The 23,924-nt window shown below is 41.8% G+C and overlaps 1 protein-coding gene across 4 annotated transcripts; it reads right to left on the bottom strand.

The window, feature by feature from the left end:
- Positions 1 to 465: 465 nt before the first annotated feature.
- LOC311141800 (RNA-binding protein Musashi homolog 1) lies at positions 466 to 23,332 on the bottom strand. 4 transcript variants are annotated; one of them, XM_084177268.1, is made up of 15 exons: positions 23,239 to 23,332; positions 22,857 to 22,897; positions 21,959 to 22,040; positions 21,707 to 21,791; positions 16,603 to 16,644; positions 15,801 to 15,893; positions 9,723 to 9,771; positions 8,977 to 9,059; positions 8,756 to 8,873; positions 7,774 to 7,854; positions 7,112 to 7,168; positions 6,737 to 6,793; positions 3,756 to 3,910; positions 2,653 to 2,698; positions 466 to 2,487 (listed from the first exon to the last, which is right to left on the bottom strand). In XM_084177268.1, the coding sequence occupies exons 1-14, from the start codon at positions 23,295 to 23,297 to the stop codon at positions 2,657 to 2,659; spliced, it is 1,044 nt and encodes a 347-aa protein (XP_084033394.1). In that variant the 5' UTR covers positions 23,298 to 23,332; the 3' UTR covers positions 466 to 2,487; positions 2,653 to 2,656. The 4 variants fall into 4 exon arrangements, with proteins under 4 accessions (XP_084033394.1, XP_084033393.1, XP_084033392.1 ...); XM_084177267.1 differs by having other exon boundaries at positions 3,735 to 3,910; XM_084177266.1 differs by having other exon boundaries at positions 7,774 to 7,911.
- Between the last annotated feature and the right edge of the window lie 592 nt (positions 23,333 to 23,924).

A 23,924-nucleotide genomic window follows, 5' to 3' on the forward strand; every position in this document is an offset into this window, starting at 1 on the left:
CCTTACTACTCAAACAAGCCCCATGGTGATGGAGGTTGGGAGATTATGGACAAATCATGGACCATGACGTTTGTGGGCCTCTGCCCATTGTAAATGGCTCAGAAGAGTAACGTAATGGCAATTCACCTAAGAATCACTACTTTGATTACTTTAAATGTACTTTTCCATTATGCTTACATTTCCAATATGGATGCATACCACATTGGGGCTAGTTAACCTAAATGATTAAATTGCTTGAGTGTTTCCAAACCTTGAAAGTAGTCTATGGAGAGACTGCAATCCCTTTATATCTGACATACAGTATACTAGTCATGTTATGTCACTGTTTTTACTTTTTATGTAGCTACACCTTTTGGAGCTTGAAAATCAATCCATTACTACCCCCTCCCTTCCTCCTCTCATATGGTTTCTAAACCTTTTCATGAAAACAATGTTTGGAAAGACAGTTACAACAAAGCATAAATGGAATGTTTTAAAATAATTTATTAGGAATTTTAAAAAGTATTTTTCCAAAGAAAAAAAGAGAACAGGAAGAAAAAAAACTGAAAGAGGGTTACAGTGTTGACAAGAACATTACCTTTCAGAGTAAACACAGAATCCAAAGGCTGCAACACCGTGGCAATCAGCAGGCTTAGAAAAATATCAAAATCTACAACTTGGTGATAGAAATTGACAGCGCCTCTTTTTCTTAAACTAACCATAACATTAAACACTTTATTTTGACCTCCCAGTGCAACAACGTAACATTTCTGAACAAAATGATTGCGTTCTCTTTAAAAAGTATATTGCTTCTTATGAGTTTCATGGCTACAGTCTGAATCACCCAGTAGATATGTAGTGTCTCTGTCAGTGTGGAGGGGTTGAGAAATACAAACAATCTCATCATGGAAGAGCCTCAGGACCACCTCTGAGATAATGTTAATTTAGCAATGAACGGAATGAACAAATCCCTTCCACACACCGACAGAGACAAGGAAGTTCAGTAACAAACAAAAATAGCAGTAATAAATTCACATTTACCACCAATGTATCCATTCCCTGACAATATGTTTCACACCTGATGCCAATAAGTGTGACCACATATAGCCATACAATGCACACACACACACAAACGCGCACTCACTCGCATCAACACAATCTGCAGAAGAATTTAGTCGTGAAATCGTACCATTGTGAAACTGTTTTACGACTTTCTGCATACTTGTCCTTCATTTTCCTTTACAACCATTACATATTAAAAATGATAATTCTAAAACAACAATAAAATAACACAGTACCAAGTAATGAGGAAAGAAACAGCTAGTTTTTCTCATATTAAAGTAGTATCCCAACACTCGCGTCCCCCACGTTAATGTAACATCTCAAGCTTTCTCTCTCCCAGTGCTGATAAAAGGGATTCCTGGGTGAATTCACAGTATAGGAGAAAACCCTTTCACTCTGACAGACCTGGGCCAGTCTCACAACTCAGACAACTAAATATTATGAATCAAACAAATACATCAGTAATAAACCAGCACATAAACCCTCCCATAAAACTATATCATAACTTAATGTTAGTGTCATGAATGTTGTCCAGTGGAAAGGGAATTATAAAACTGACTGACAGAAACACTGTGATAATGACTGGCCCCCCGTTTCTATGATACTATGATATGGAACAGTCTGGGTTTCCAACACTGAACAGGATAAATGAAACTACAAAACCATCTGCTGAAAACAAATACCATCTCACCATTTCCCCCTGCCCTCCCAACACCGTTCATTTTTTGCAGAATCCAAAAGACAGTTATATTTACAATATTTTACAAAAACAGACATCGCACGGTTCAATCTAACTGGAAATAGACTCATGATTATCAATTTTGTTACTTTGATCATTATTAGTATAACAAATGTTTGCTAAAAACCTACCAAGACATGCATTTGTCAACATTGTAATACATTTTAAAAATTTGATTTATTAATCAGAAATGTTCTGTTAAAATTCAGTATGAACTAAAAGACAAATATACACTTATTCAGTAGAAAGTATTGCTCCAGTCCTTCACATATTTCGTACCTGGAGATCACTCTTTCTCCCTCTCCGCCTCTCAATAAAACACCTTCTGAACAAAAATGTACCAAAAATCAAAACAAAGAATCAAGACATATGAGATTACATTACAATTTTCACTAAACTTTTAAGTGAAATAAAACAAAAGAAAAAAGTAGCTAGAATTATCTGCATGTCTTTCTAATACAAGCAGAAACGTTTTAAAGGTTGTTGTTCCTTTCTGCTAAATACAGTAACATGTTAGACAGTAGGTGATGTTAAGACAGAACACAGGAAGAAGAGAGATACTCAGTGGGAGGAGGGGAAGGGACATCAGGGGTCAAGGGTCAGGGTTCAAACTGCATGGTCACACAGCCAGAGAGGAGTAACCATAGAGAGACATGTCAGATCAGCTCAAAGCAGCTTCAACTCCTTCCATCTCTCAGGTCACAGACCTGCAGAGAAATAGAGACCATGTTTATTCTATTTCCATGTTTCTATTAGACAACATATCTATACATTCCTTACAATAAATGTACAGTCAATTAGAGTGATTCATTTGAATGGAACATGACTCTTCTGAGTATGTGATCCTGTTGGTGGTGTAGCAGCAGACTCACTCTCTCAGTGGTAGCCGTTAGTGAAAGCCGTAGCAATCAGAGGGCCCTGTAGAGAGCAGTCAGACACACAGGAGAGATTAGAGGGAGCGCCCAGTCATCACAACACAACGACCAACACCCTCAACATCACCAATATCACACTCAACAATACAATAACACAACCCTCACCAAATGTGCCAGCAAAGTCTGTCAAAATAGACAGTATAGATAGACTCTCATTTAAAAGTCACACAATGACAGACAGAATCTTATGCTCATACAGTCATAACAAAGGAATGGACACTGAGACACTGTCACTAGCCGGCTACCACCCGGTACTCTACCCTGCACCTTAGAGACCGCTACCCTATGTACATAGAACACTGGACACTTAAATAATGTTTACATACTGTTTTACGCACTTTATATGTGTATCATGTATTCTTGTCAAGGCTCATTCTATATGCTATACACACCTTTTCTATTCACATACTGACCATACTGTCTATACACACCATTCTCATATATATTCTTTATATTCCGAACTCTGGTCCGGAAGCTAATTTCATGCAATTCTATCCATTTTGCTATGGGGTTTTGTACTGTGTATTTATACACTGTATTCTTGACATAGCTCATTCTAATATTTCTACTACTGTACATTGCATTTTAGTTCACTGTTTATACACACCGCATATATATTTATATTCTGGATTCTTGACATAGTTCACTCTAACACGCTGTACATATCATTCCTAGTATATCTTGTATAAATCCTGTGTACATATGCATAGATTGCATTTGGATTGTTAATTGGATTGGTTTCAACATTTCTTTCTTTTAACTTTTTGGATTATATGTGTATTGCTAGGTATTACTGCACTCTTGGAGCTAGAAACACAATCATTTCGCTGCACCTGCGATAACATCTGCAAATCTGTGTATGCGACCAATAAACTTTGATTTGATATTACACTCGATCTTTAAACACGTGCCAAGATCAACATCTTACAAGCACTGCTATGTAACATAGATATTCTTCCTATGACAAACTGAACAGATAGTTTGCATTACCAAAAATTAATAGGGTCTAAAATACCTACGTGATAAGGGCTGTGTCTTACCCCCAGACTATGGCCGAACCCAGTGCTTGGGGAGGGGCTTGCAGCGCTGAGGTAGCTGCTGACAGCAGACTCCTGACTAGCTGCTGCATATAAGTCTGCCATTGGCCCAGGGCTGCTGGTGCCCAGGAACCCCCCCGAACGAGAGGGGGTAGAGCCTAAAATACCAAATACAGATGCAAATAAGTGGACAGTCACACAATTAAGTACACAGAAGAAATACTGTACAACAAACGGACAATTTCTCCATTCAGTCATACCCTGACAGAGATAAAGATGAAAGAGGTTTCAAGTCATACCAGTGGAGGCTCCTCAGAGGAGGAAGGGGAGGACCATCCTCCTCAGTGAATTTCAGAAAAATAGTGAAACATTAAAAAAGTTATCCTTTTTAGATAAAACTATACTAAATATATTCACGTTACCAAATGATTAATTAAAACACACTGTTTTACAATTAAGTTCTACAGTAGCCTCAACATCACACTCTGGGGTAGCACCATGGTGTAGCCGGAGGACAGCTAGTTTCCATCCTCCTCTGGGTACATTGACTTCAATACAAAATTTAGGAGGCTCATGGTTCTCACCCCCTTCCTTAGACTTACACAGTAATAGTGGCAACTTCCGGAGGACGTCCTCCAACCTATTAGAGCTCTTGCAGCATGAACTGACATGTTGTCCACCCAATCAAAGGATCAGAGAATGAATCTAGTACATTTTAGCGGCCCCCCTCGTGACAGCGAAGAGAAATTAAAAAAATAGTTTAAAAGTTAATTTCCTGCAATTCTGCACATTTTGCCATGGGGCGGAGAGAAGATTTAGCAATTTTATAACTAATTTCATGCAATTCTACTCATTTTGCCATGGGGTGGAGAGAAAAATGTGCAGTTTTACAGCTACTTTCCTGCAATTCTATACATTTTGCCATAGGGTGGAGGCAAATGTTTGCAGTTATAATATGATAACTGATGATCAATGCCGGTCGGTAATTCGACCATGCTTACTACAAGTTAAGATAGCTGGCCGCTAGACTAACTTACCAATCAAAAACATTTTAGCTGGGCTAATTGAGTGACTGCTGATGCACAACCACATTTCTAAATTGCACCTTGTGCATCCTATTATTCTAACTCTCAACAGTATGTTGAGACCCCGACTAAGCTATATACAGTGGGGAGAACAAGTATTTGATACACTGCCGATTTTGCAGGTTTTCCTACTTAAAAAAAAAAAAAAAAAAACTTACAAAGCATGTAGAGGTCTGTCATTTTTATCATAGGTACACTTCAACTGTGAGAGACGGAATCTAAAACAAAAATCCAGAAAATCACATTGTATGATTTTTAAGTAATTAATTAGCATTTTATTGCATGACATAAGTATTTGATCACCTACCAACCAGTAAGAATTCCGGCTCTCACAGACCTGTTCGTTTTTCTTTAAGAAGCCCTCCTGTTCTCCACTCATTACCTGTATTAACTGCACATGTTTGAACGTGTTACCTGTATAAAAGACACCTGTCCACACACTCAATCAAACAGACTCCAACCTCTCCACAATGGCCAAGACCAGAGAGCTGTGTAAGGACATCAGGGATAAAATTGTAGACCTGCACAAGGTTGGGATGGGCTACAGGACAATAGGCAAGCAGCTTGGTGAGAAGGCAACAACTGTTGGCGCAATTATTAGAAAATGGAAGAAGTTCAAGATGACGGTCAATCACCCTCGGTCTGGGGCTCTATGCAAGATCTCACCTCGTGGGGCATCAATGATCATGAGGAAGGTGAGGGATCAGCCCAGAACTTCACGGCAGGACCTGGTCAATGACCTGAAGAGAGCTGGGACCACAGTCTCAAAGAAAACCATTAGTAACACACTACGCCGTCATGGATTAAAATCCTGCAGCGCACGCAAGGTCCCCCTGCTCAAGCCAGCGCATGTCCAGGCCCGTCTGAAGTTTGCCAATGACCATCTGGATGATCCAGAGGAGGAATGGGAGAAGGTAATGTGGTCTGATGAGACAAAAATAGAGCTTTTTGGTCTAAACTCCACTCGCCGTGTTTGGAGGAAGAAGAAGGATGAGTACAACCCCAATAACACCATCCCAACCGTGAAGCATGGAGGTAGAAACATCATTCTTTGGGGATGCTTTTCTGCAAAGGGGACAGGACGACTGCACCGTATTGATGGGAGGATGGATGGGGCCATGTATCGCGAGATCTTGGCCAACAACCTCCTTCCCTCAGTAAGAGCATTGAAGATGGGTCGTGGCTGGGTCTTCCAGCATGACAACGACCCGAAACACACAGCCAGGGCAACTAAGGAGTGGCTCCGTAAGAAGCATCTCAAGGTCCTGGAGTGGCCTAGCCAGTCTCCAGACCTGAACCCAATAGAAAATCTTTGGAGGGAGCTGAAAGTCCGTATTGCTCAGCGACAGCCCCGAAACCTGAAGGATCTGGAGAAGGTCTGTATGGAGGAGTGGCCCAAAATCCCTGCTGCAGTGTGTGCAAACCTGGTCAAGATCTACAGGAAACGTATGATCTCTGTAATTGCAAACAAAGGTTTCTGTACCAAATATTAAGTTCTGCTTTTCTGATGTATCAAATACTTATGTCATGCAATAAAATGCAAATTAATTACTTAAAAATCATACAATGTGATTTTCTGGATTTCCGTCTCTCACAGTTGAAGTGTACCTATGATAAAAATTACAGACCTCTACATGCTTTGTAAGTAGGAAAACCTGCAAAATCGGCAGTGTATCAAATACTTGTTCTCCCCACTGTACATTGTAAACTTTAATTTGATGGCTAGGTTGTAGCAATCTGAGTATCATGTAGTAGCCTTAACCTATTGATGTTACATTGAGCTGGGTGAATGGAATATGAATGACAGTCATTCAATATGCTGTAAGAGAAATAAGGTCATGCTCATGAAAATAATCGTCCTCCCTCATCTTAAAAGGCCCGACCACCACTGCCTCATACCTCTAGCTACTGCTGCTGCCGCTGCTGCCATTGGTCCGTATGCCGACAGAGGAATGGCTGAGGATGACAGGGAGGAGGAGGTACAACAGGTTACAAATCCAGCTCAGGCTAGAAAAACAGACATGACCTCTCTAGACAAGTCAGTCAGATTTTTTTTAAAATCATTGACATCATGTCAAACTCTAACATATGGAGCTACATAGTGATGCAAGGTACATTAACAAAAACACTGATGAGAGCAAACCCACGACTCTGTAGTGTGTAATTACTGCATAATAACTGGTGTCACTGTGTAATAACTGGTTTGTAGCACAGTAAAGGGGTGTGTAGCAGACTGACAGCATGCTGCTTGTAAAGGCCAGAGGAGGGACTGACCTGTGAGCTCAGGGGGGTGGGATGATGTCAGAAGGGGGGTCCTCTCTAAATGGAATTCTAGAACAAAAACATCAGAGTGCTGTTGAAACACACCACCAGCGAGGCAAGGGACACACTCATCCATACACACACACACACACACACACACCTGCAGAGAACACACAACTAGGGTGACAACAGGGGAACACAACACTGAGCTGGAGAGATGGAGTAAGAGGAAGGAATGAAAGAAGAGAGGGAATGGGAAGTGGCAGATTGACTTAGCAGAAGAATTCATTCGCTTAACTGGTTGTACAAGCCTAATACGTTAGGATGGATTAAGAATATACTGCCCCTCACAAACACACCCACTCTCTCTCTTTCACTTACAATCACACAAAAAGCATGCAAAGCATATGTAATTCCACTCCCTGATATTTACAAGCAGCCAATGACACACACAGAGTGCTTTATGAGTTTGTGTATTGGTAAAATAGTTTGTCTGTGTTTTGTGGGAGCTATTTACAGTATGACGAGTCTAAACACACACCAAGTGAAAATGAATAAACCCTACGAATTACACAACCATCATCAAATGATTGGACTCCTCTACTACTCAGTGACGGTCCAGGGAACGCCATGATTGACTCAAGGCAGTATGAATGGGTGGAGTAGGTTCTTACCAGGGAATTGATAGGTATATCCAGGGGTGATACCAGTGTAACTTCGACTAGCATACGTAGCTGCCTGGAACCCTGGGTAACCTATGGTGAAAGGACAGTCATGGGTCTGTGTTTGAGTGAAACAGTGCTGCCCCCTGCCTGTGAAAGAGGATACTGTCAATGTAACAACAGGTTCATAGAAACAATACAGTCAATTACATTCTCTAGATCAGCCAATAGGATATTTTGTGTATGTATGCTCGGCCCACAGTTGAACTAACTTAACAACTGTACCCTTGCCTATAATTACCCTTGTCCTGCCAATGTCATTGTGAATATTGCAGTTCTCAGACTGAACAGTAGATGTCATATAACCCCAAATGACAAAATGACATGTTGGTTTCCTTACCCTGTAAGCAGTCTTTGGATAAGGTATGACAGCAATCCATGTATTGGTGAAAAATGCTAATATCGGTACCATAACCTCAATGGGATTTGTGCCACAAATGCTAAAACGTTAGCATTTGGAAACAGTGCCAGGGAAACTAAGCCAAAGCATGGATTTCTGTCATACCTTGTCCATAGACTGCTTACACGGTAATGAAACAATGTGTCATTTGGTGAACTATCCCTTTAACCACTAAATCCTATTATAGGTCTCATAAATATCAATATTACACACATACAAGCACTACTTTACCCTAAGACCATAGATTGCATAAATTCCAGGGTACCGCTTAAACTAATTTGGTACTACATGTTTTAATAGACTTTTCAGTTGGCAGGCTCAAGCATGGAATTATCTTATTAAAGGGAGATGATGTTATAAAGAGTATGACATCTGTCCCCTGGCGGTTGTACTTTCTGTGGTAAATGATCTCCACCTGATGTAAAATATGATATTACGAGAAGATTCTTTACAGTGTTCCACAGTCATTTGACGATATGGGGTAACAAGATATAAGGGGCCACATCATCATCGTTGACATTACTATGAGCTTACCCAGCATGCCGATGCCCAGCATGAAAGCGTCCATGCCATAGGGCATCACCCGAGAGCGCCCCCTGGCCGAGCCCATGGGTGACATCACTTCCTTGGGTTGAGCCTTCTTACACTCCACCTGTCAGAAACACACGAGGGGGACAAACAGTCAACAACTACACCTCTCACAATAACATTGTGTATAAATTACCAAGGATTGATTTACGGCCTTCTTAGCTCACCATTTTGTTGTTTATCTCATGGAAGTGGATCTCACACACTTTGTCCACCACGTCCTCATTCTCAAACGTGACAAAGCCAAATCCTGGAGTAGACAAAATACAAATAATGTATGTGAGGAAGGTCAACTCATGAAGTATTGTGCACGACACAATGGATTAAAGCCCTTGTTCCCATTATTGAACATCTCAGACCCAAGTTTGGGTAAATCCCTTCTACTGTCTCCAGGGGGTTAGAGTGTGGGGCTAATGCACTACTGCTAACCACCTCCTGTATTAGGTCCTGTAATAACTGCTTAGAATGTTGGCACCCTCCCCCCTCTGGGGCGCTGTTCCTGGCTCATCCCCTCCTCCCTCCCATCCCTCCTGGCTAGGCCAACGAACCTCCCCTCCTCCCTCAGCCCAGTAAAGCTGGTGGGCTGTCATAATCGATCAGTCCCAGGGTGGGGAGGAGGAGCTTAAGGAGGCTTTATCCTGATCCCGATTAACGGACTAATTAGCCTAGCCTCGTTCCTCTCCTCCTGCTCAGTTCTTCCTGCTCAGCCTACGGGGGGGGGGGGGGGGGGTATCCTACTAGCACTGACTTTGCTGATAGTTGCTTTCTTGAGAAAAGTTTTACTTACTCCGATTGTGATATGTGGTTGTCTTACCTAGCTACCTTATGGTGAATGCAGTAACTATAAAAGCGTCTGCTAAATGACTAAAATGTAAATGTATTTTTTGTTGAGGATACAGAGATGGAGTTTCACCTCTGTGTCTGTTGGTGGTCTTGTCAAACATGAGCATGGCATCATCAACCTAGAGGAGACAAACACAGAGTTGTATACATATCACCTCAAGAAACGCATGCTCGCACCATATTGTCTGACCTCATCCCTTCTCAAGTTCTGCAGGGAGGCTCAGCAACAGATGGACAGAAGCGGCAGAATGGGGGGGGGGGGGGGGGGGGGTTACAAAGGAGGAGAGGGAAGGAGGGAGGGGAGCACAGAAGAGGATAAGAAGAAAAAAACTGAAAAAACCTTAAGAGGGGACATTTGTAATGAATGGACACAAGATGATCGCTAGAAAAGGTTTTGATTCACGACAAAATCAGAAACCCTTCACTGTTTCTCTTTGTTAGATTTCCTGCCTCTGAACTGCATTGTCGCAGTCTCTCCGAAAAATCCACCCTCGTTCCCCCTACTTTCGAAAGTTTGCCCTTCCCATGGCAATTGTGCAAGAAGTTCTCTTAAAGAGCTTTATCGGGCAACAAGCACTATTTGTGAAGAGAGAGAGAGAATGTGTGAAAGTGTGTGAGAGAGAGACAGAGTGAGAGAGATAGAGAAACAGAGAGAGTGGTAGGGGGTACAATAAGGTAAAAATGTGGGCAAGTATAGTGTTTGATGACAGGAAGAGGGACTGGGGCGAGAATACGGGTACAGACCATGGTGAGGTAGAGATGAGTGTGTGTGTGAGAGCGAGAGAGAGAGAGAGAGAGAGAGAGAGAGAGAGAGAGAGAGAGAGAGAGAGAGAGAGAGAGAGAGAGAGAGAGAGAGAAGATACAGTATTGTGAGATAGAGGTGGAGATAGAAAGTATGGGACAAAATGGGGAGGGAGGAGAACAGAGAGAGACAAAGAATGGGAGCAAGAGAACAAAGAGGTGTGGAGGCTTTGTCTGTTGGCACAGCCAGCCATAATTCCTCCTCTCCTTGTGCCCTTTCTCTCTCCCTCTCTGTCCCCCTTCACAGTGCAAAGACCCAGGTATCTCCTTCAACTGAACACGGACCAATACAAAATCTAATAAAAAAGCATGAAATATCACACACCTATTATAATTCAAATAAACTCCTATATTCAAATAAACTCCTAAATGAATCTGTGTTTTCCATATCTGATGAGTTTGAGTTTGTAATAAAGCCATTGACAGGTGCACATGGTTCCACCTAACTTTTTGTCACAACCATTCACACGCCTATATGGTTCCACCCAGAACTGGTACATTGTGTTAGTGTCAGTGAGTGTGTGTGTGTCAGAGTGTGTGTGTGTGTTCGTGCTTGGGGACATCATTGGGCAGCTTGCACGCAGAAAGGTCAAGGGTGAGGGAGGAGCGCCTCCAGCCAGTGTGAAATAAGACCTGTTGGTCTTAGCCCTCTCAAATCACTGACTCCTTCCACTCTGACATTTCCCTATCACCCGTCCTGTCTCCCTAACCAGGACTGCCTCTTTCTAGGCCAAGCCCCATGACACAGCAATGGAACACCACAGACAACGTCACTCCACGGTTTACACCACTAAACTGTACTGAAATAGAAGCTGAATTATATGCTGAAATCTACAACTTGCAAGAAGGCAGAACTGACACTTAAGATATGTTATTCACATGTGCCATAGAATAATCAACAGAGATTCACCACAAGCACCCAGTGCAATTAAAAGTTAAAACGTCAATAATGTCCTCATTTAACTAAATGTTTCTAAGTCAATAACTGTCCTTTAAAGCTAGATATTTCAAATACGGGACATTTTAATGGCGCACTGGACAACATTTCCCTCTTCCACCGCTCATCCTCCCTGTCATTCTCTACCCATCTCTTTCTCCACCCCCTTGTCCAGAGCAGGACAGAATACAAAAGGTCCAGTGAGGCAGTCTAATCCGGAACTTCCATGGATGGCTGGAGCCTACATTTCTCAATCCATCCATCTCTCTATCTCTCTCATTCCATTCATGCTGTTTTATGATTGGGAGTGAAGCACTTCATGTGTCACATATAGTATAGTATGTGATAGATACAGGAAGTACCATTTCAACTATCAAGACTTTGAATGTAATATTATATAATCAAACTCTGCCCTGACTGACTAGACTAGACTGACTAATGGCTGACTAAACTACATAAATGAGCTTTGCCTCAGCCTATTACTGGTGTTGAAAGCTAATCTAGTTAGCATCCAGGCTCATTGGTTTATCTGATTTCCTATTGAATTGCACCTTACCTACGTCCGTAGGTTACCTGCGGCCACTATTTCAAGTTTTGCCTGTTTAAAATAGGTACAGTGTCAACAAAAAGTAAGAACATTTTGAAGATTCAACAGAGGAGTAAAAGTGCACCACAGCGCACCTCCTTGTAAATACTGAACTCCTGTACAAACTAACAACATATTTGCCTAGCTTTGTTCAAATACATAATAGTCCCACTAAATCCCTGCATCCCATCTCTCTGGCCTAGTTCCCCCCCCCCCCCCTCTCTTTTTCTCACTCACCCTTCATTTATTCTCTCCAGTCTGCACTTCAAAGCCCTTGGAATCTATGGTGGGAAGAGTAAAAACTGAGTACACTATGGATATTAAAATAAATATCTATGAACTGAAGACAGACTGGAAGTGAAAAGTATGTTGGTTTGGGTCTGTTTTGACCATTGGTCGATGAGTGTTATTGTTACACAACTCCTGGGTTGACACACCCCCCACCCTCAACACAACACCCCTTGCCCGCTGAATTACTTGGGGACAATGGGCAAGCCGGGTCACCACGGTAACGGGCCAGGAGGGGGTTGGGGTAGAAGCAGCTGTTACATCAGATTAATTCAGATTCTGATAATCCCTCCCCACCATTGCAATACTCACTCCCTCTCCAAAACTTTTTCCTCCCTATTTTCCCTAACTTAGCCTAGTGCTTCATACCTCCCTAAGCCTCTCCACTCTGGTTCTACTCTCTCTATCACTCTTCTCCTCCACCCCTCCCACAAGTAACTCTCCTTCCTTCCAAAGCAACTCTTCTATTCCACTTAATTTTTACCTTTACCTCAGCAATCAGTTTTATCTAAACAACAAAGATGTGTTGAGGAAAACACTGCCATGGAGGAGGATGCAACATCACACTCATCTCATATCCACTCACTCCTCCCCTCAACAACAAAGTCTGAGAAACAGATCCACCAGGTTCAGTGTCCAGTCTGGAGCTCTGCTGGTCGGCTACTGCGTAGAAACTAGCGGTGCCAAAAGCCTTGGTCTGCCCTAGAAAGCATATGTAAATTACGATCGGCAGAACGGGCAAAATGTAGACGACCGTTTTGTTCGATCCCCAAGGTGAATTATTTTAAAGTTCGCTACAAATCGAGATATTTAATTAAATAGTGATCTATTCTGAGTACTACATTTGATGAAAATTACTACATCGACCATGATCCTTTGCTAGTTACGGCCACTTTCACCATGATATTTAGCGATTTTTTGGTGCCTTTCAGCAATATGGCACCCTTCAAATTCAAATACTTCCGGCTTCATGCGCCATCGGGAGTTTCCCATAGGAATACGTGGATGACGTCAGCGCTATTACTATCTACTGGTTTTAATGGCTATGAGATCCACACACGTTTACTAGGGCAGGGGCTCCCAAACTTTTGAGGAACATCCCGCACCCGCCCCCCTGCGCACCCGCCACGTCTATTTCTATGGGCACTGTTCATAACACAAACTGTTCACACCCCTCTTGTTGGCAGAGAGGACATTTTGCAGGTTTAAAGCTTATATCCTGCAATTCTACACATTTTGTGATGGGGTGCAGAGAAAATTGTGCAGTTTTAAAGCAAATTTTCTTGCAATTCTATACATTTTGCAATGTCTAATGTGGATTCATGTGACATTTGAGTGACTCAAACATTACAACAAAATCTTAGAGAGCTATTTATAACTTGTCAGAAATGTCCAGATCAACTAGCCCATGTCAGCTAAAGTTTTTTAGCCCAAAGATTTTGTTGTAATGTTTGAGTCACTCAAATATCAAAGGTATGCAATGACTGACATGAAAAGAGGAAAACTGATGATGTAATACCCAATTTCGAAATTGCACCTTGTGCATTCTACTATTACAACTTTCAAAAGTACGTTGAAAGCTGGACCCCCGCACCCCGCCCTGCCGACTCTAGGGGGGCATGCCCCACAGTTTGGGAACCACTGTACTAGGGCTGGGAATTGCCAGGGACATCAAGCTACAACATTATCACAATACTTAGGTGCAGATACAACATGTTTTGCGATTCTACAGTGCATTCAGAAAGTATTCAGAACCCTTCACTTTTTCCACATTTTGTTACGTTACAGCCTTATTCTAAAATCAATTAAATTATTTTTTTCCCTCATCAATTTAAACACAATACCCCATAATGACAAAAAGGAAAAAAACTGGTTCTGAATTTTTTTGCAAATGTATTAAAAATTAAAAACATAAATACCTTATTTACATAAGTATTCAGACCCTTTGCTAAGAGACTGGAAATTGAGCTCAGGTGCATCCTGTTTCCATTGATCATCCTTGAGATGTTTCTACAACTTCATTGGAGTCCACCTGTGGTACATTCAATTGATTGGACATGATTTGGAAAGGCACACACCTGTCTATATAAGGTCCCACAGTTGACAGTGCAAGTCAGAGCAAAAACCAAGCCATGATGTTGAAGGAATTGTCCGTAGAGCTCCGAGACAGGATTGTGTCGAGGCACAGATCTGGGGAAGGGTACCAAAAAATGTCTGCAGCATTGAAGGTCGCCAAGAACACAGTGGCCTCCATCATTCTTAAATGGAAGAAGTTTGGAACCACCAGGACTCTTCCTAGAGCTGTCCGGCCAAACTGAGCAATCGGGGGAGAAGGGCCTTGGTCAGGAAAGTGACCAAGAACCCGATGGTCACTCTAACAGAGCTCCAGAGTTCCTCTGTGGCGATGGGAGAACCTTCCAGAAGGACAACCATTTCTGCAGCACTCCACCAATCAGGCCTTTACGGTAGAGTGGTCAGACGGAAGCCACTCCTCAGTAAAAGGCACATGAAAGCCCGCTTGGAGTTTGCCAAAAGGCACCTAAAGGACTCTCAGACCATGAGAAACAAGATTCTCTGGTCTGATGAAACCAAGATTGAACTCTTTGGCCTGAATACCAAGTGTCTCGTCTGGAGGAAACCAGGCACTGCTCATCACGTGGCCAATACCATACCTATGGTGAAGCATGGTGGTGGCAGCATCATGTTGTGGGGATGTTTTTCAGTGGCAGGGACTGGAAGACTAGTCAGGAACGAGATAAAGATGAACGGAGCAAAGTACAGAGAGATCCTTGATGAAAACCTGCTCCAGAGCGCTCAGGACCTCAGACTGGGGCGAAGGTTCCCCTTCCAACAGGACAACTATCCTAAGCACACAGCCAAGACAATGCAGGAGTGGCTTCGGGACAAGTCTCTGAATGTCCTTGAGTGGCCCAGCCAGAGCCCAGACTTGAACCTGATCGAACATCTCTGGAGAGACCTGAAAATAGCTGTGCTGTGACGCTCCCCATCCAACCTGACAGAGCTTGAGAGGATCAGCAGAGACTAATGGGAGAAACTCCCCAAATACAGGTGTGCCAAGCTTGTAGCGTCATACCCAAGAAGACTATGAGGCTGTAATCGCTGTAAATGTGCTTCAACAAAGTACTGAGTAAAGGGTCTAAATACTTATGTAAATGTGATATTTCATTTGTATTAATTTTTTATTCAGAAATGTCTAAAAACCTGTTTTTGCTTTGTCATTATGGGGTATTGTGTGTAGATTGATGAGGGGGAAAAAACAATGTAATCCATTTTAGAATAAGGCTGTAACATAACAAAATGTGGAAAAAGTCAAGGGTTCTGAATACTTTCCAAATGCACTGTATATGTATCACGACTTATAACGATAAAAAAAAAAATGTTGGCACACCATTTAAAAAAAAGATTGTGGCCGGTACAACCGACTAGCGCTAGCTAACGTTAACTACCTAGCTAGCAAAATAAACAAATAAAGATCTTCACATTTCAATATCAACACTAGCCCACATGCTGCTTACCTTTCCGAACTGGTCGAAATATGCCTTGACATCCTCGATGGTCGTGTTCACGGACAGACCTCCAACAAAGATCTTCTTGGTCCGAGTCACTAGCTGCAAGGGGAAATGGGTCAGTTTATTAATGGATGGAGAATGAATTAATGAATGAGTAACTGTGATAACACCATGGATTAAGATGAACCATTAACGGTGACTGTAGTTGGGTAGCCTGGTATTGTCCATCATATGCTTGTGTTATCATCTCTCATGTGTTTCGTCTAAATTATAAATTAATTCAGGTGCCAATGGAAAAACCACCAGCAGGCATGTTTCCAATTTCCCCTAAAGCTCCTAAAAGACCACTTTGCATGACAAATAAAGGAGTCAGATGAAATAGCTCTGCCCATGTATAACCACAAAATGGTCAGACTTTATGTTGATCTTTATGCCATCACGACCAACAGTACAGTACATTATTAACATACTATTGCACTGCTTATGTAGAAAACTGCTTCTGCTACCACAATCAGCATTAATGCAGGTGAACTTTACGTATACACTTTAGGCTCTTGAGAATATACAATGTACATTATTGTGCTGTATAAGGTGTTAACAAAAGCCACTTGATCACATAAGAGTGTATGGAGCACAGTGATGTCACAGCAGCAGTCATGTTCATCTCATTACAAGGCATTAGCCCAGATAGAATGTGAAAAGCTAAACACAGCAAGCACAGGCTAACCTGCTCCCTCCTAGCAATGTCATTCACACTGGACTCACAGGACTAAGCCCTGACAAATAATGACTAGACTGGCTCACTCACCTTGGGCTGGGCTCTACGAGGGAACGCAACTTTCGGATCAATCTAGAGGAGGGAGTTAAGAGGAGAAAGGCCTGTTTATACACACAGCTCAATACAGATAAACTAGCCCAAGCAATCAGGTAAATCTGTGTGAACCAAGTCCATGGTTATCGTCTCTTTGGTGCTGCTCCTTGCCTCATCCTGTAAGGGTTCCTTAGCATGGTTGTTTGGGTTATAATGCTGCACCAGTACATAGGTCATTATGAGAGCTAGAGCAATAAGCCAAGTAGAGGATAGATAGAGGGATAATTGTTTCCACAAGGTGGGGCATAGAAGGTGAAAAAAATGTTGAGTATAAAATGTGGTTTCTCTTTGAAGAAATGTTCTCTTTTCTGCATTGTTGGAAAAGGACCTGTAAGTAACCATTTCAACGTTAGTCTACACCTGTTGTTTACGAAGCATGTGACAAATAAATGTTTTGATTTGAAAGAATCTGCTGGTAGATTTGGAACTAAGTAACTCCAATTTTAACTTCATTCTAACAATAACCCCATTGGCCTACACTGTGCACTAGCCAGAGTTGGTATCAGATGTAATGAACACTGCTCCAACCTCAGAAGTGCTGGTTTATTGGTGTGCTTGTGCCGGTGGAATGTGTGGGAATGTTGGAGTGACAGAGGCACAGAGGTGCCTCTCCTCTCCGGCCTGTCTGCCTTCCACAGCCCTCTCCTCCTCTCATCACCAACATGTGACATGTGATCTCCTGGAATCTTACACAGGCACTACAATCACAAACACATCTCACCTCCACAAAAAAGGACAGAGAAAGAGACATAGTGAGCTTAAGAAAGGGAGCGACAGCACAGAACAAGAGGAAGACGAGGAGGGAGAATGGATGGACGCAGACAGAGGAGAGAACCATCAACCACACACACTGACAGCACATCAGACTCATTTTGTTTGTTTGTGTTTGTTTGTTTTTGCCTCCCTCTCCCGCTAAGACTTTATGATGATCTCGTGCGCTATTTAAAAACCAACATTTCATAGTGTTTTCATCACACAGTTCTTCCACTGTGTTGACCTCTGCTCTAAAAGCATCCGTAAACGTGAGAGCTAAGCTATCACTTACAGTGCAGAGGCTGAAATATTGGACATTTTATGATGATAATAATACTAAATGAATATAATAACAATGCAACTACATCAACTGTCAGGTCAATTGTAGATTCACCATGAAATGTATCACACAAAAGCCAAACCCATTGAATTCATACATTTACAATATAGTCATTTGCTCAGATTGAATAAAGAATAACTACACCATGACAAAAATATGCAACTATAGAGACTATAGTACAGCAATTGGAGACCTCTAGCTATAGTATTAGTCTATACTGATCTAACAGAACTAAAGAACGACTAAACTACTCCACGCTGTACTGTTGTTATGCTACGAGACAGTAAGACAGTACAGTGCTAAGAGCACTATATTAGTCCGTAACCATGACAGGGTAGAGCAGAACTACAGTAGAAAGCTAGAGCCTCTATAGTAAACCACATGCGTTTACCAGAGTAAAGTACAGTGTTTAGTCTACATGTATAGTGTCGACATCACGGCAGGTTCTATAGAGCAGAGTGAGAAGGCTAGGCTAGACGGAGTATCGGATGCAGAGTCTACTGTTTAGTTCTATGGTCTCTAGACTGGATGGTGTATCGGATGCAGTCTACTGTTTAGTTCTATGGTCTCTAGACTGGACGGAGTATCGGATGCAGAGTCTACTGTTTAGTTCTATGGTCTCTAGACTGGATGGTGTATCGGATGCAGAGTCTACTGTTTAGTTCTATGGTCTCTAGACTACTCTGATAGTCACCTCCGGTCACCAACCCTCCTGATGTCCAACACTCCTGTGCACATTCAAAAACAAACAAACAGACACACACAAACAGACAAAATCAACATAGAGCAACCAGCACACATCCATGGGGGGAAATACGGACATTAGACAGGTGAGGTAACTTTTTAATAAAAGGATTTTAGAAAACAATATGAATGACCCGAATAGAGAATTGATATGAAAAAAAGTTAAATGCCCCCCTTTTCTATATTTATGACAAAGTAACAGACATAATCATGTAAATTGAACAACACCCTGCTTTAAAAAATCTAATGATGACATATTTATTAGATGGTAACAGTTCCAGTATGAGAGGACCATGCTAAACGTGGCAGAGGTGTTGGTGTTGGAGAGACAGGCCAGGCCGTAACCCAGGCTCACCCCCACTGTCCACAGAGCTAAGCCTAACAACAAGGCAAGGGGGTTTATCAAATCAGAACAATCCCATTGATCAATTACTGTCCAACCATAGGCAACAGTTAGTGAGGTGCACGACCCGGTCTTAGTTAGCAACACACACCAACTCAGGGGTCAAACACACTGTCAAGTAAAATATCTGTGACTCAGAAGAACAACCCAAGCTTTTTTCCTTCAATCCTATTAGCTGCTTTGTAGATCCATACTAATCACAGATGGGGTGATCCCTCCCTTCCTCCTCCTCCTCTTCCTCCTGGGTCAGCATGTTAGTCTCTTCACGTTAAGGTGAACTGAAACATCGTATTCTATAATCAATAGAATTATTGATTTTAGGATGTCTCAAACTGTTTTGATTTGACCTGGACAATTTTTAGGACAGGTTAATATTTTCATTTTCTTAGGACTGAGCACTTGCCTTGTGGGTGCATAGCAGGTGTGGGACTGCACCAATGACATCCATATTCAGTACTGAGTCCGACTGACACAGTTCTCCATGTTTAGACAGAATATGTTCTACAAGCTACAGGGGTCTTTAACACTCTGTAACTTGAGATTGAACTACTGTTGTTATCATCAATATACTGTATATTTGCCTATTGGAGTATCCTTGTGCTAAAGCTATGCTGGAGAAATGTAGGATGACATAATATCTTATAAAACTCATTTTCCCTCAAACACTATTCTAAACCTTTAAGGCAGAGTGCAACGTCACTCAGATTGGGCCCTCTCTATCAAAACCCCATAGCAGCCAACCAGCCCATCCCCCTCCGTCAACTTGTGTCAACTAGGACCCAATAACATTTTGTTGTAGACACCATGGGGAGCTACTATAATCTTACAACAACTTAATACAATAATTCTGCATAGATGGGTAGATAGGCTACTCAAGTCACTAGCAGACAGTGTGATAGCAGCTACAAATAAAAGTCCATTAATTCCTCTCCAACTCTGAGAATAGTTGCCCTCTACTCTCCCGTAAACCTCTCTCCATTCTTGTCCTGGAGCAGTTCAGTTTGTCAGAGCATGGCACATTCTTTCTGTTGCCACTGGAGAACTCTCTAACAGGATAACCTGCCTGTGGCTGTGAGAGAGGAGAGGAGAGGGGGCAGGGTATTCTCTCTAAACTAAAGCCTACTCTACTCACCATCCCACCCCTGCCGCTGGTCACTGAGCCTTCTCCTTGCCAGACACACACACTCTAAAGATGCCACAGAGCACCATCCATGCTGAGCACAGTCCCACCCTGTTACCAACCACACTCAGCCATGCTCCCTCCAGCTGACATCACATTTATCTAACCTATTACTGCGCTAGGGTTGTGCTATAAGCTTAAACTGTTGGCTAGTTTGGTATCGCAGGAATGATCATTTTCAAATATGTTGATTTTGTGTCCATTTTCTTTCAGGGAGGTGTCATGGAGACAAAAAAGCCATGGGAACAAACCATTAAAGCCCCCATTCTAAGTGAACTATCATCACGCCAAATCAGACAGCTGCAGTAACTTTTGATTTGGTCTGACTTTTTTAAATCTACTTTGAAACTGTACCGTTCCCATCCCATAAAGCGCTCCACCCTAACTTTGACCCCTTTTATTCCTTCCTTCCTTCCCTGAGTGGTGTCCTCTTAAGTGTCTACAAATCTTCCTTGTGTGTATCTGTAGATATATTGAGATGGTGTCCCGCTCCAAACACAAATTGGAAGAAAGAGCCTCAACACATTTCAATACCCTGATCTACCCCCAGCCATCACTGATCTACCCCCAGCCATCACTGATCTACTCACAGCCGTCACCACTCCCACCCAGTAAGGGGGAACTCAGCCGTCCCTATGGCGACCAACGGGCAGCATTGTTCCCAGACCAACCCACATTCATTACTGACAAAGACACACACACACAACAGAGTTTTACAAACACAAGTTACACGCATTCCCTCACGCACATGTACACATAGAAACAGGTTATGTCTGAAACATAATGCCCTTCCATATGGTAGTGGTTATTCTGACACTCCCTATGGAATAGCACCTATATGACAATGTTGGGAATATCACTATCTTGCCCCAACTACATCACATCTGTAGATTACTGGTTTCAGGGTGCAGAGGCACAAGTTCATTCATAGATTTGTTCACATAAGACAGTTATTGAGGTAATTTTCACAGTAGGGACAAATTACTTGCGAACTGAAACACAAAACAGCATGCAGAAAGTTTGATGATGAGTTTGCTATGAAGCAAAGTGTGCTATTGAGCACAACCCTGTCTGGGACCCCCAGTTACCATGGAAATTGACACTGAGTAACACTTTCTTGACCATTTCACTGTGGGAGGGTGAGGGAAAGAGACAGCACATTCTGTAGCCCAGTCTATTCCTGAGCTTTCCTCCATGGTTCAACATGTAGATTTTAGATCCCATTACACTTCATGTGTGAAGAACACTTGGGAATAGCATTCAAAAGTAGTTTACTAGTAGCCTAGTTTATTAGTCTTGTTTAAATTAAAGTGAGTTATGGCAACTTCTTTAATAATGCCATGTAAAGGCAATAATGTAGGCCTAGCTATATTTACTTCATTTTTTATTTCTATTCGACTTATTTCCCAGAGATAATGTAAGAACTTGAAAAAAGTAGAAACAAGTAGTGTATGTCTAAAATACTATTCAAATGGGTAAAACTGCTACAGCCATATGCAATAATGTTTTAGTTAGTTCTTGAGAGTGGAAACATGTATTGTAGTATTGGGTAAAATGGAACGGATAAGACTAGAAGAGTATGCTAGTCTACATTAATACTTTTCGTGATTTAATAACTCACTGTTTTTGAATCCAACTCATGCCTGGTTACTGCTGAAACTGAATCCACACCGGCCTGGTCAACAAAAGTGACAAATCCAAAACCCCTTCAAAAAAATATCAAAATATACAATCATCAAACACAAATTATCGACACACATAATAATCTGAATATGAATGAACTAGGCCTATGTCATGACTAGCAGTTGAACTGTTGTGTTGTGACCAAGCGGGCTTTTCTGAAAGGGCGCTGCACCGCGGACGCCTCCCTCACCTCGAGCGCTTGGTAACTGGATCCCGCATCACCATGCACTCTTTCACCTCGCCATACTTGCAAAAGTACTCTTTCAATCCCTCTGAAATAATAATAGAAAACAAATTGTGAGATAAAAAAAAAATGGTTGTATGTCTGTAGCATAAGCCTACAGCAGGTGGCGTGTGACATATAGCCTACTATGGCAAAATTGTAGCCACCATTGTTAAACTTTCTGATGGTCGCAGTCTGTGATTGTGTTCAGACATCAACAATGCTACTGTCCAGTGTCCAGAAATTAGAACATAAAATAAGGGATGTTTAAAGTTGACAATGACAGCCTATTCAGAACAGACTCCCTTAAAGTTACATCAACCAACATAGTGCATAAAGAGAGTCAATTATGATCCAATGACAGAACACTCATCCCTCAAGGGATGCTAGAAAATCTATCTTTCTATGTTATAAGTGCGCAATTATTGTCTTGAACAATAATAGCCTGTTGCCAAGGTTTATTGATCAGAACTGTGTAAACTCCTTTTCCAAAATGCCACAAATTTTTCACGGATTTATAGCCTAAGGCCAGTTGTAGTTGTTTCGAATGACTTTAGGCTTGGTTTATTTTCAACTTGACATTCTTTATTATATCCCCGTGTAGGCTACTGATCTGTGTTGAATGAGGCTTTGATTTCAGCATTAGACAACAGATTTAATTTATATAGACGGCAATCGAGAGTAGTAGCCTACAAGTAGCACAACTCATTCATCACTTTCAGAAATCTTGAATCAAAACAATGACTTTTACAGATTCTTATTTCCAACTCTCACTTTGTCTTTAAAGCAGCTTCATAACTGAGAATTATATAAGAGAATAAACGGCTTAAAGTTCGATCAAGTTTTGAGGCGAGAATAAGCTTACCTTGTGTCGTCTGCCAGCTGAGACCGCCTATGAACATTTTGCTAAAAAAAAGAAAGAAAAGAAAACATGAAAGTGTAACTGTAACATGTAAGCTTTGATGTTAGGTAATGATAACAGTTAAATTATTTAGAAATGTCGACCCGTTATATAAGTTATTATAAGTTATAACACCGTTATTAAAACCAAAATATAAATTTTCTGTCCACAAAAATGAGCGGTCTCGCTTTGAAGACGAGCAGTGCCACCAACAACACAAAAAGTGCGAGCATGCTCTCCTTCATCTCAATACTCCAATATGCAGTTTCTTTCAACTCCTGGGTTTGTCTTGAAGGTGTATCCGATCTCAGGACTAGGTAGAGCCGACGGGGGAAGGTAAGTTTACCAGGGATCGTGAGGGGAGTCCGTGGAGGACAGGCTGCTCTGGCTTCTTTCCATCTCCATTCCTTGCCCGTGTGTTCAGACTGTACCGTATGGAAAAACAGGCAGAATGGAGTGATGGGGCGGGGGTTTGGCCAAGGGTTTTAAGGGGGGAACGGGCTGTTGCAGAGAGAAGGGAGGAGTATATCGGGCTCAAGGAGAGCTGGTAGACTCCTCCTCTCCCTGTGCTGCTGGTTCCCCTCATCCGTCTTAGCAGTGCACCACTCTATCCCATAAATTATTTCGAAATTACGCACATTTTACGCACGCTTATAAATACAACAACTTCTTACAATTTGTAAAATATACAAATAGAGATATCAATAAATGTATTATATTTTGGATAAATGATAATACTGTATGAAATAATTGGAATTATCATTTTTTGTTGTGATGTGGGCTCCAAATATCATACCTGTTTAAGGTGATAAGCTTGGCCATATTAATATATCAAAATAGAAATAGAAGTGTAAGGTGTGCTACTATGGCTTCTGCCAAGAGGTTTGGGCCTTTATGCCACAGGAGGGATGGAGCTTGCCCAGTTACTGCATGACCACTGGACTATGATGGCTGTTTCCCCTCAATCTCTACAATGGTGGCAGTGATGGGATATTTCAAGAGTTTCTTATGCCTTTTTGTAAGTTGGCTTCG

This window comes from Coregonus lavaretus, assembly GCF_964263955.1.
Source record: "Coregonus lavaretus genome assembly, chromosome: 14".
Classification (NCBI taxonomy): domain Eukaryota; kingdom Metazoa; phylum Chordata; class Actinopteri; order Salmoniformes; family Salmonidae; genus Coregonus; species Coregonus lavaretus.

What these genes read in the sequence shown, in the direction of transcription:
- LOC311141800 (XM_084177265.1), bottom strand. Translation starts at nt 23,297, where the DNA reads ATGGAGATGGAAAGAAGCCAGAGCAGCCTGTCCTCCACGGACTCCCCT. An exon ending in ATGAGATAAACAACAAAATG is followed by an intron (nt 8,874 to 8,976) that starts GTGAGCTAAGAA and finishes TGTTTCTGACAG; the next exon opens with GTGGAGTGTAAGAAGGCTCA. An exon ending in TAAGACACAGCCCTTATCAC is followed by an intron (nt 2,699 to 3,734) that starts GTAGGTATTTTA and finishes TGCTCTCTACAG; the next exon opens with GGCCCTCTGATTGCTACGGC.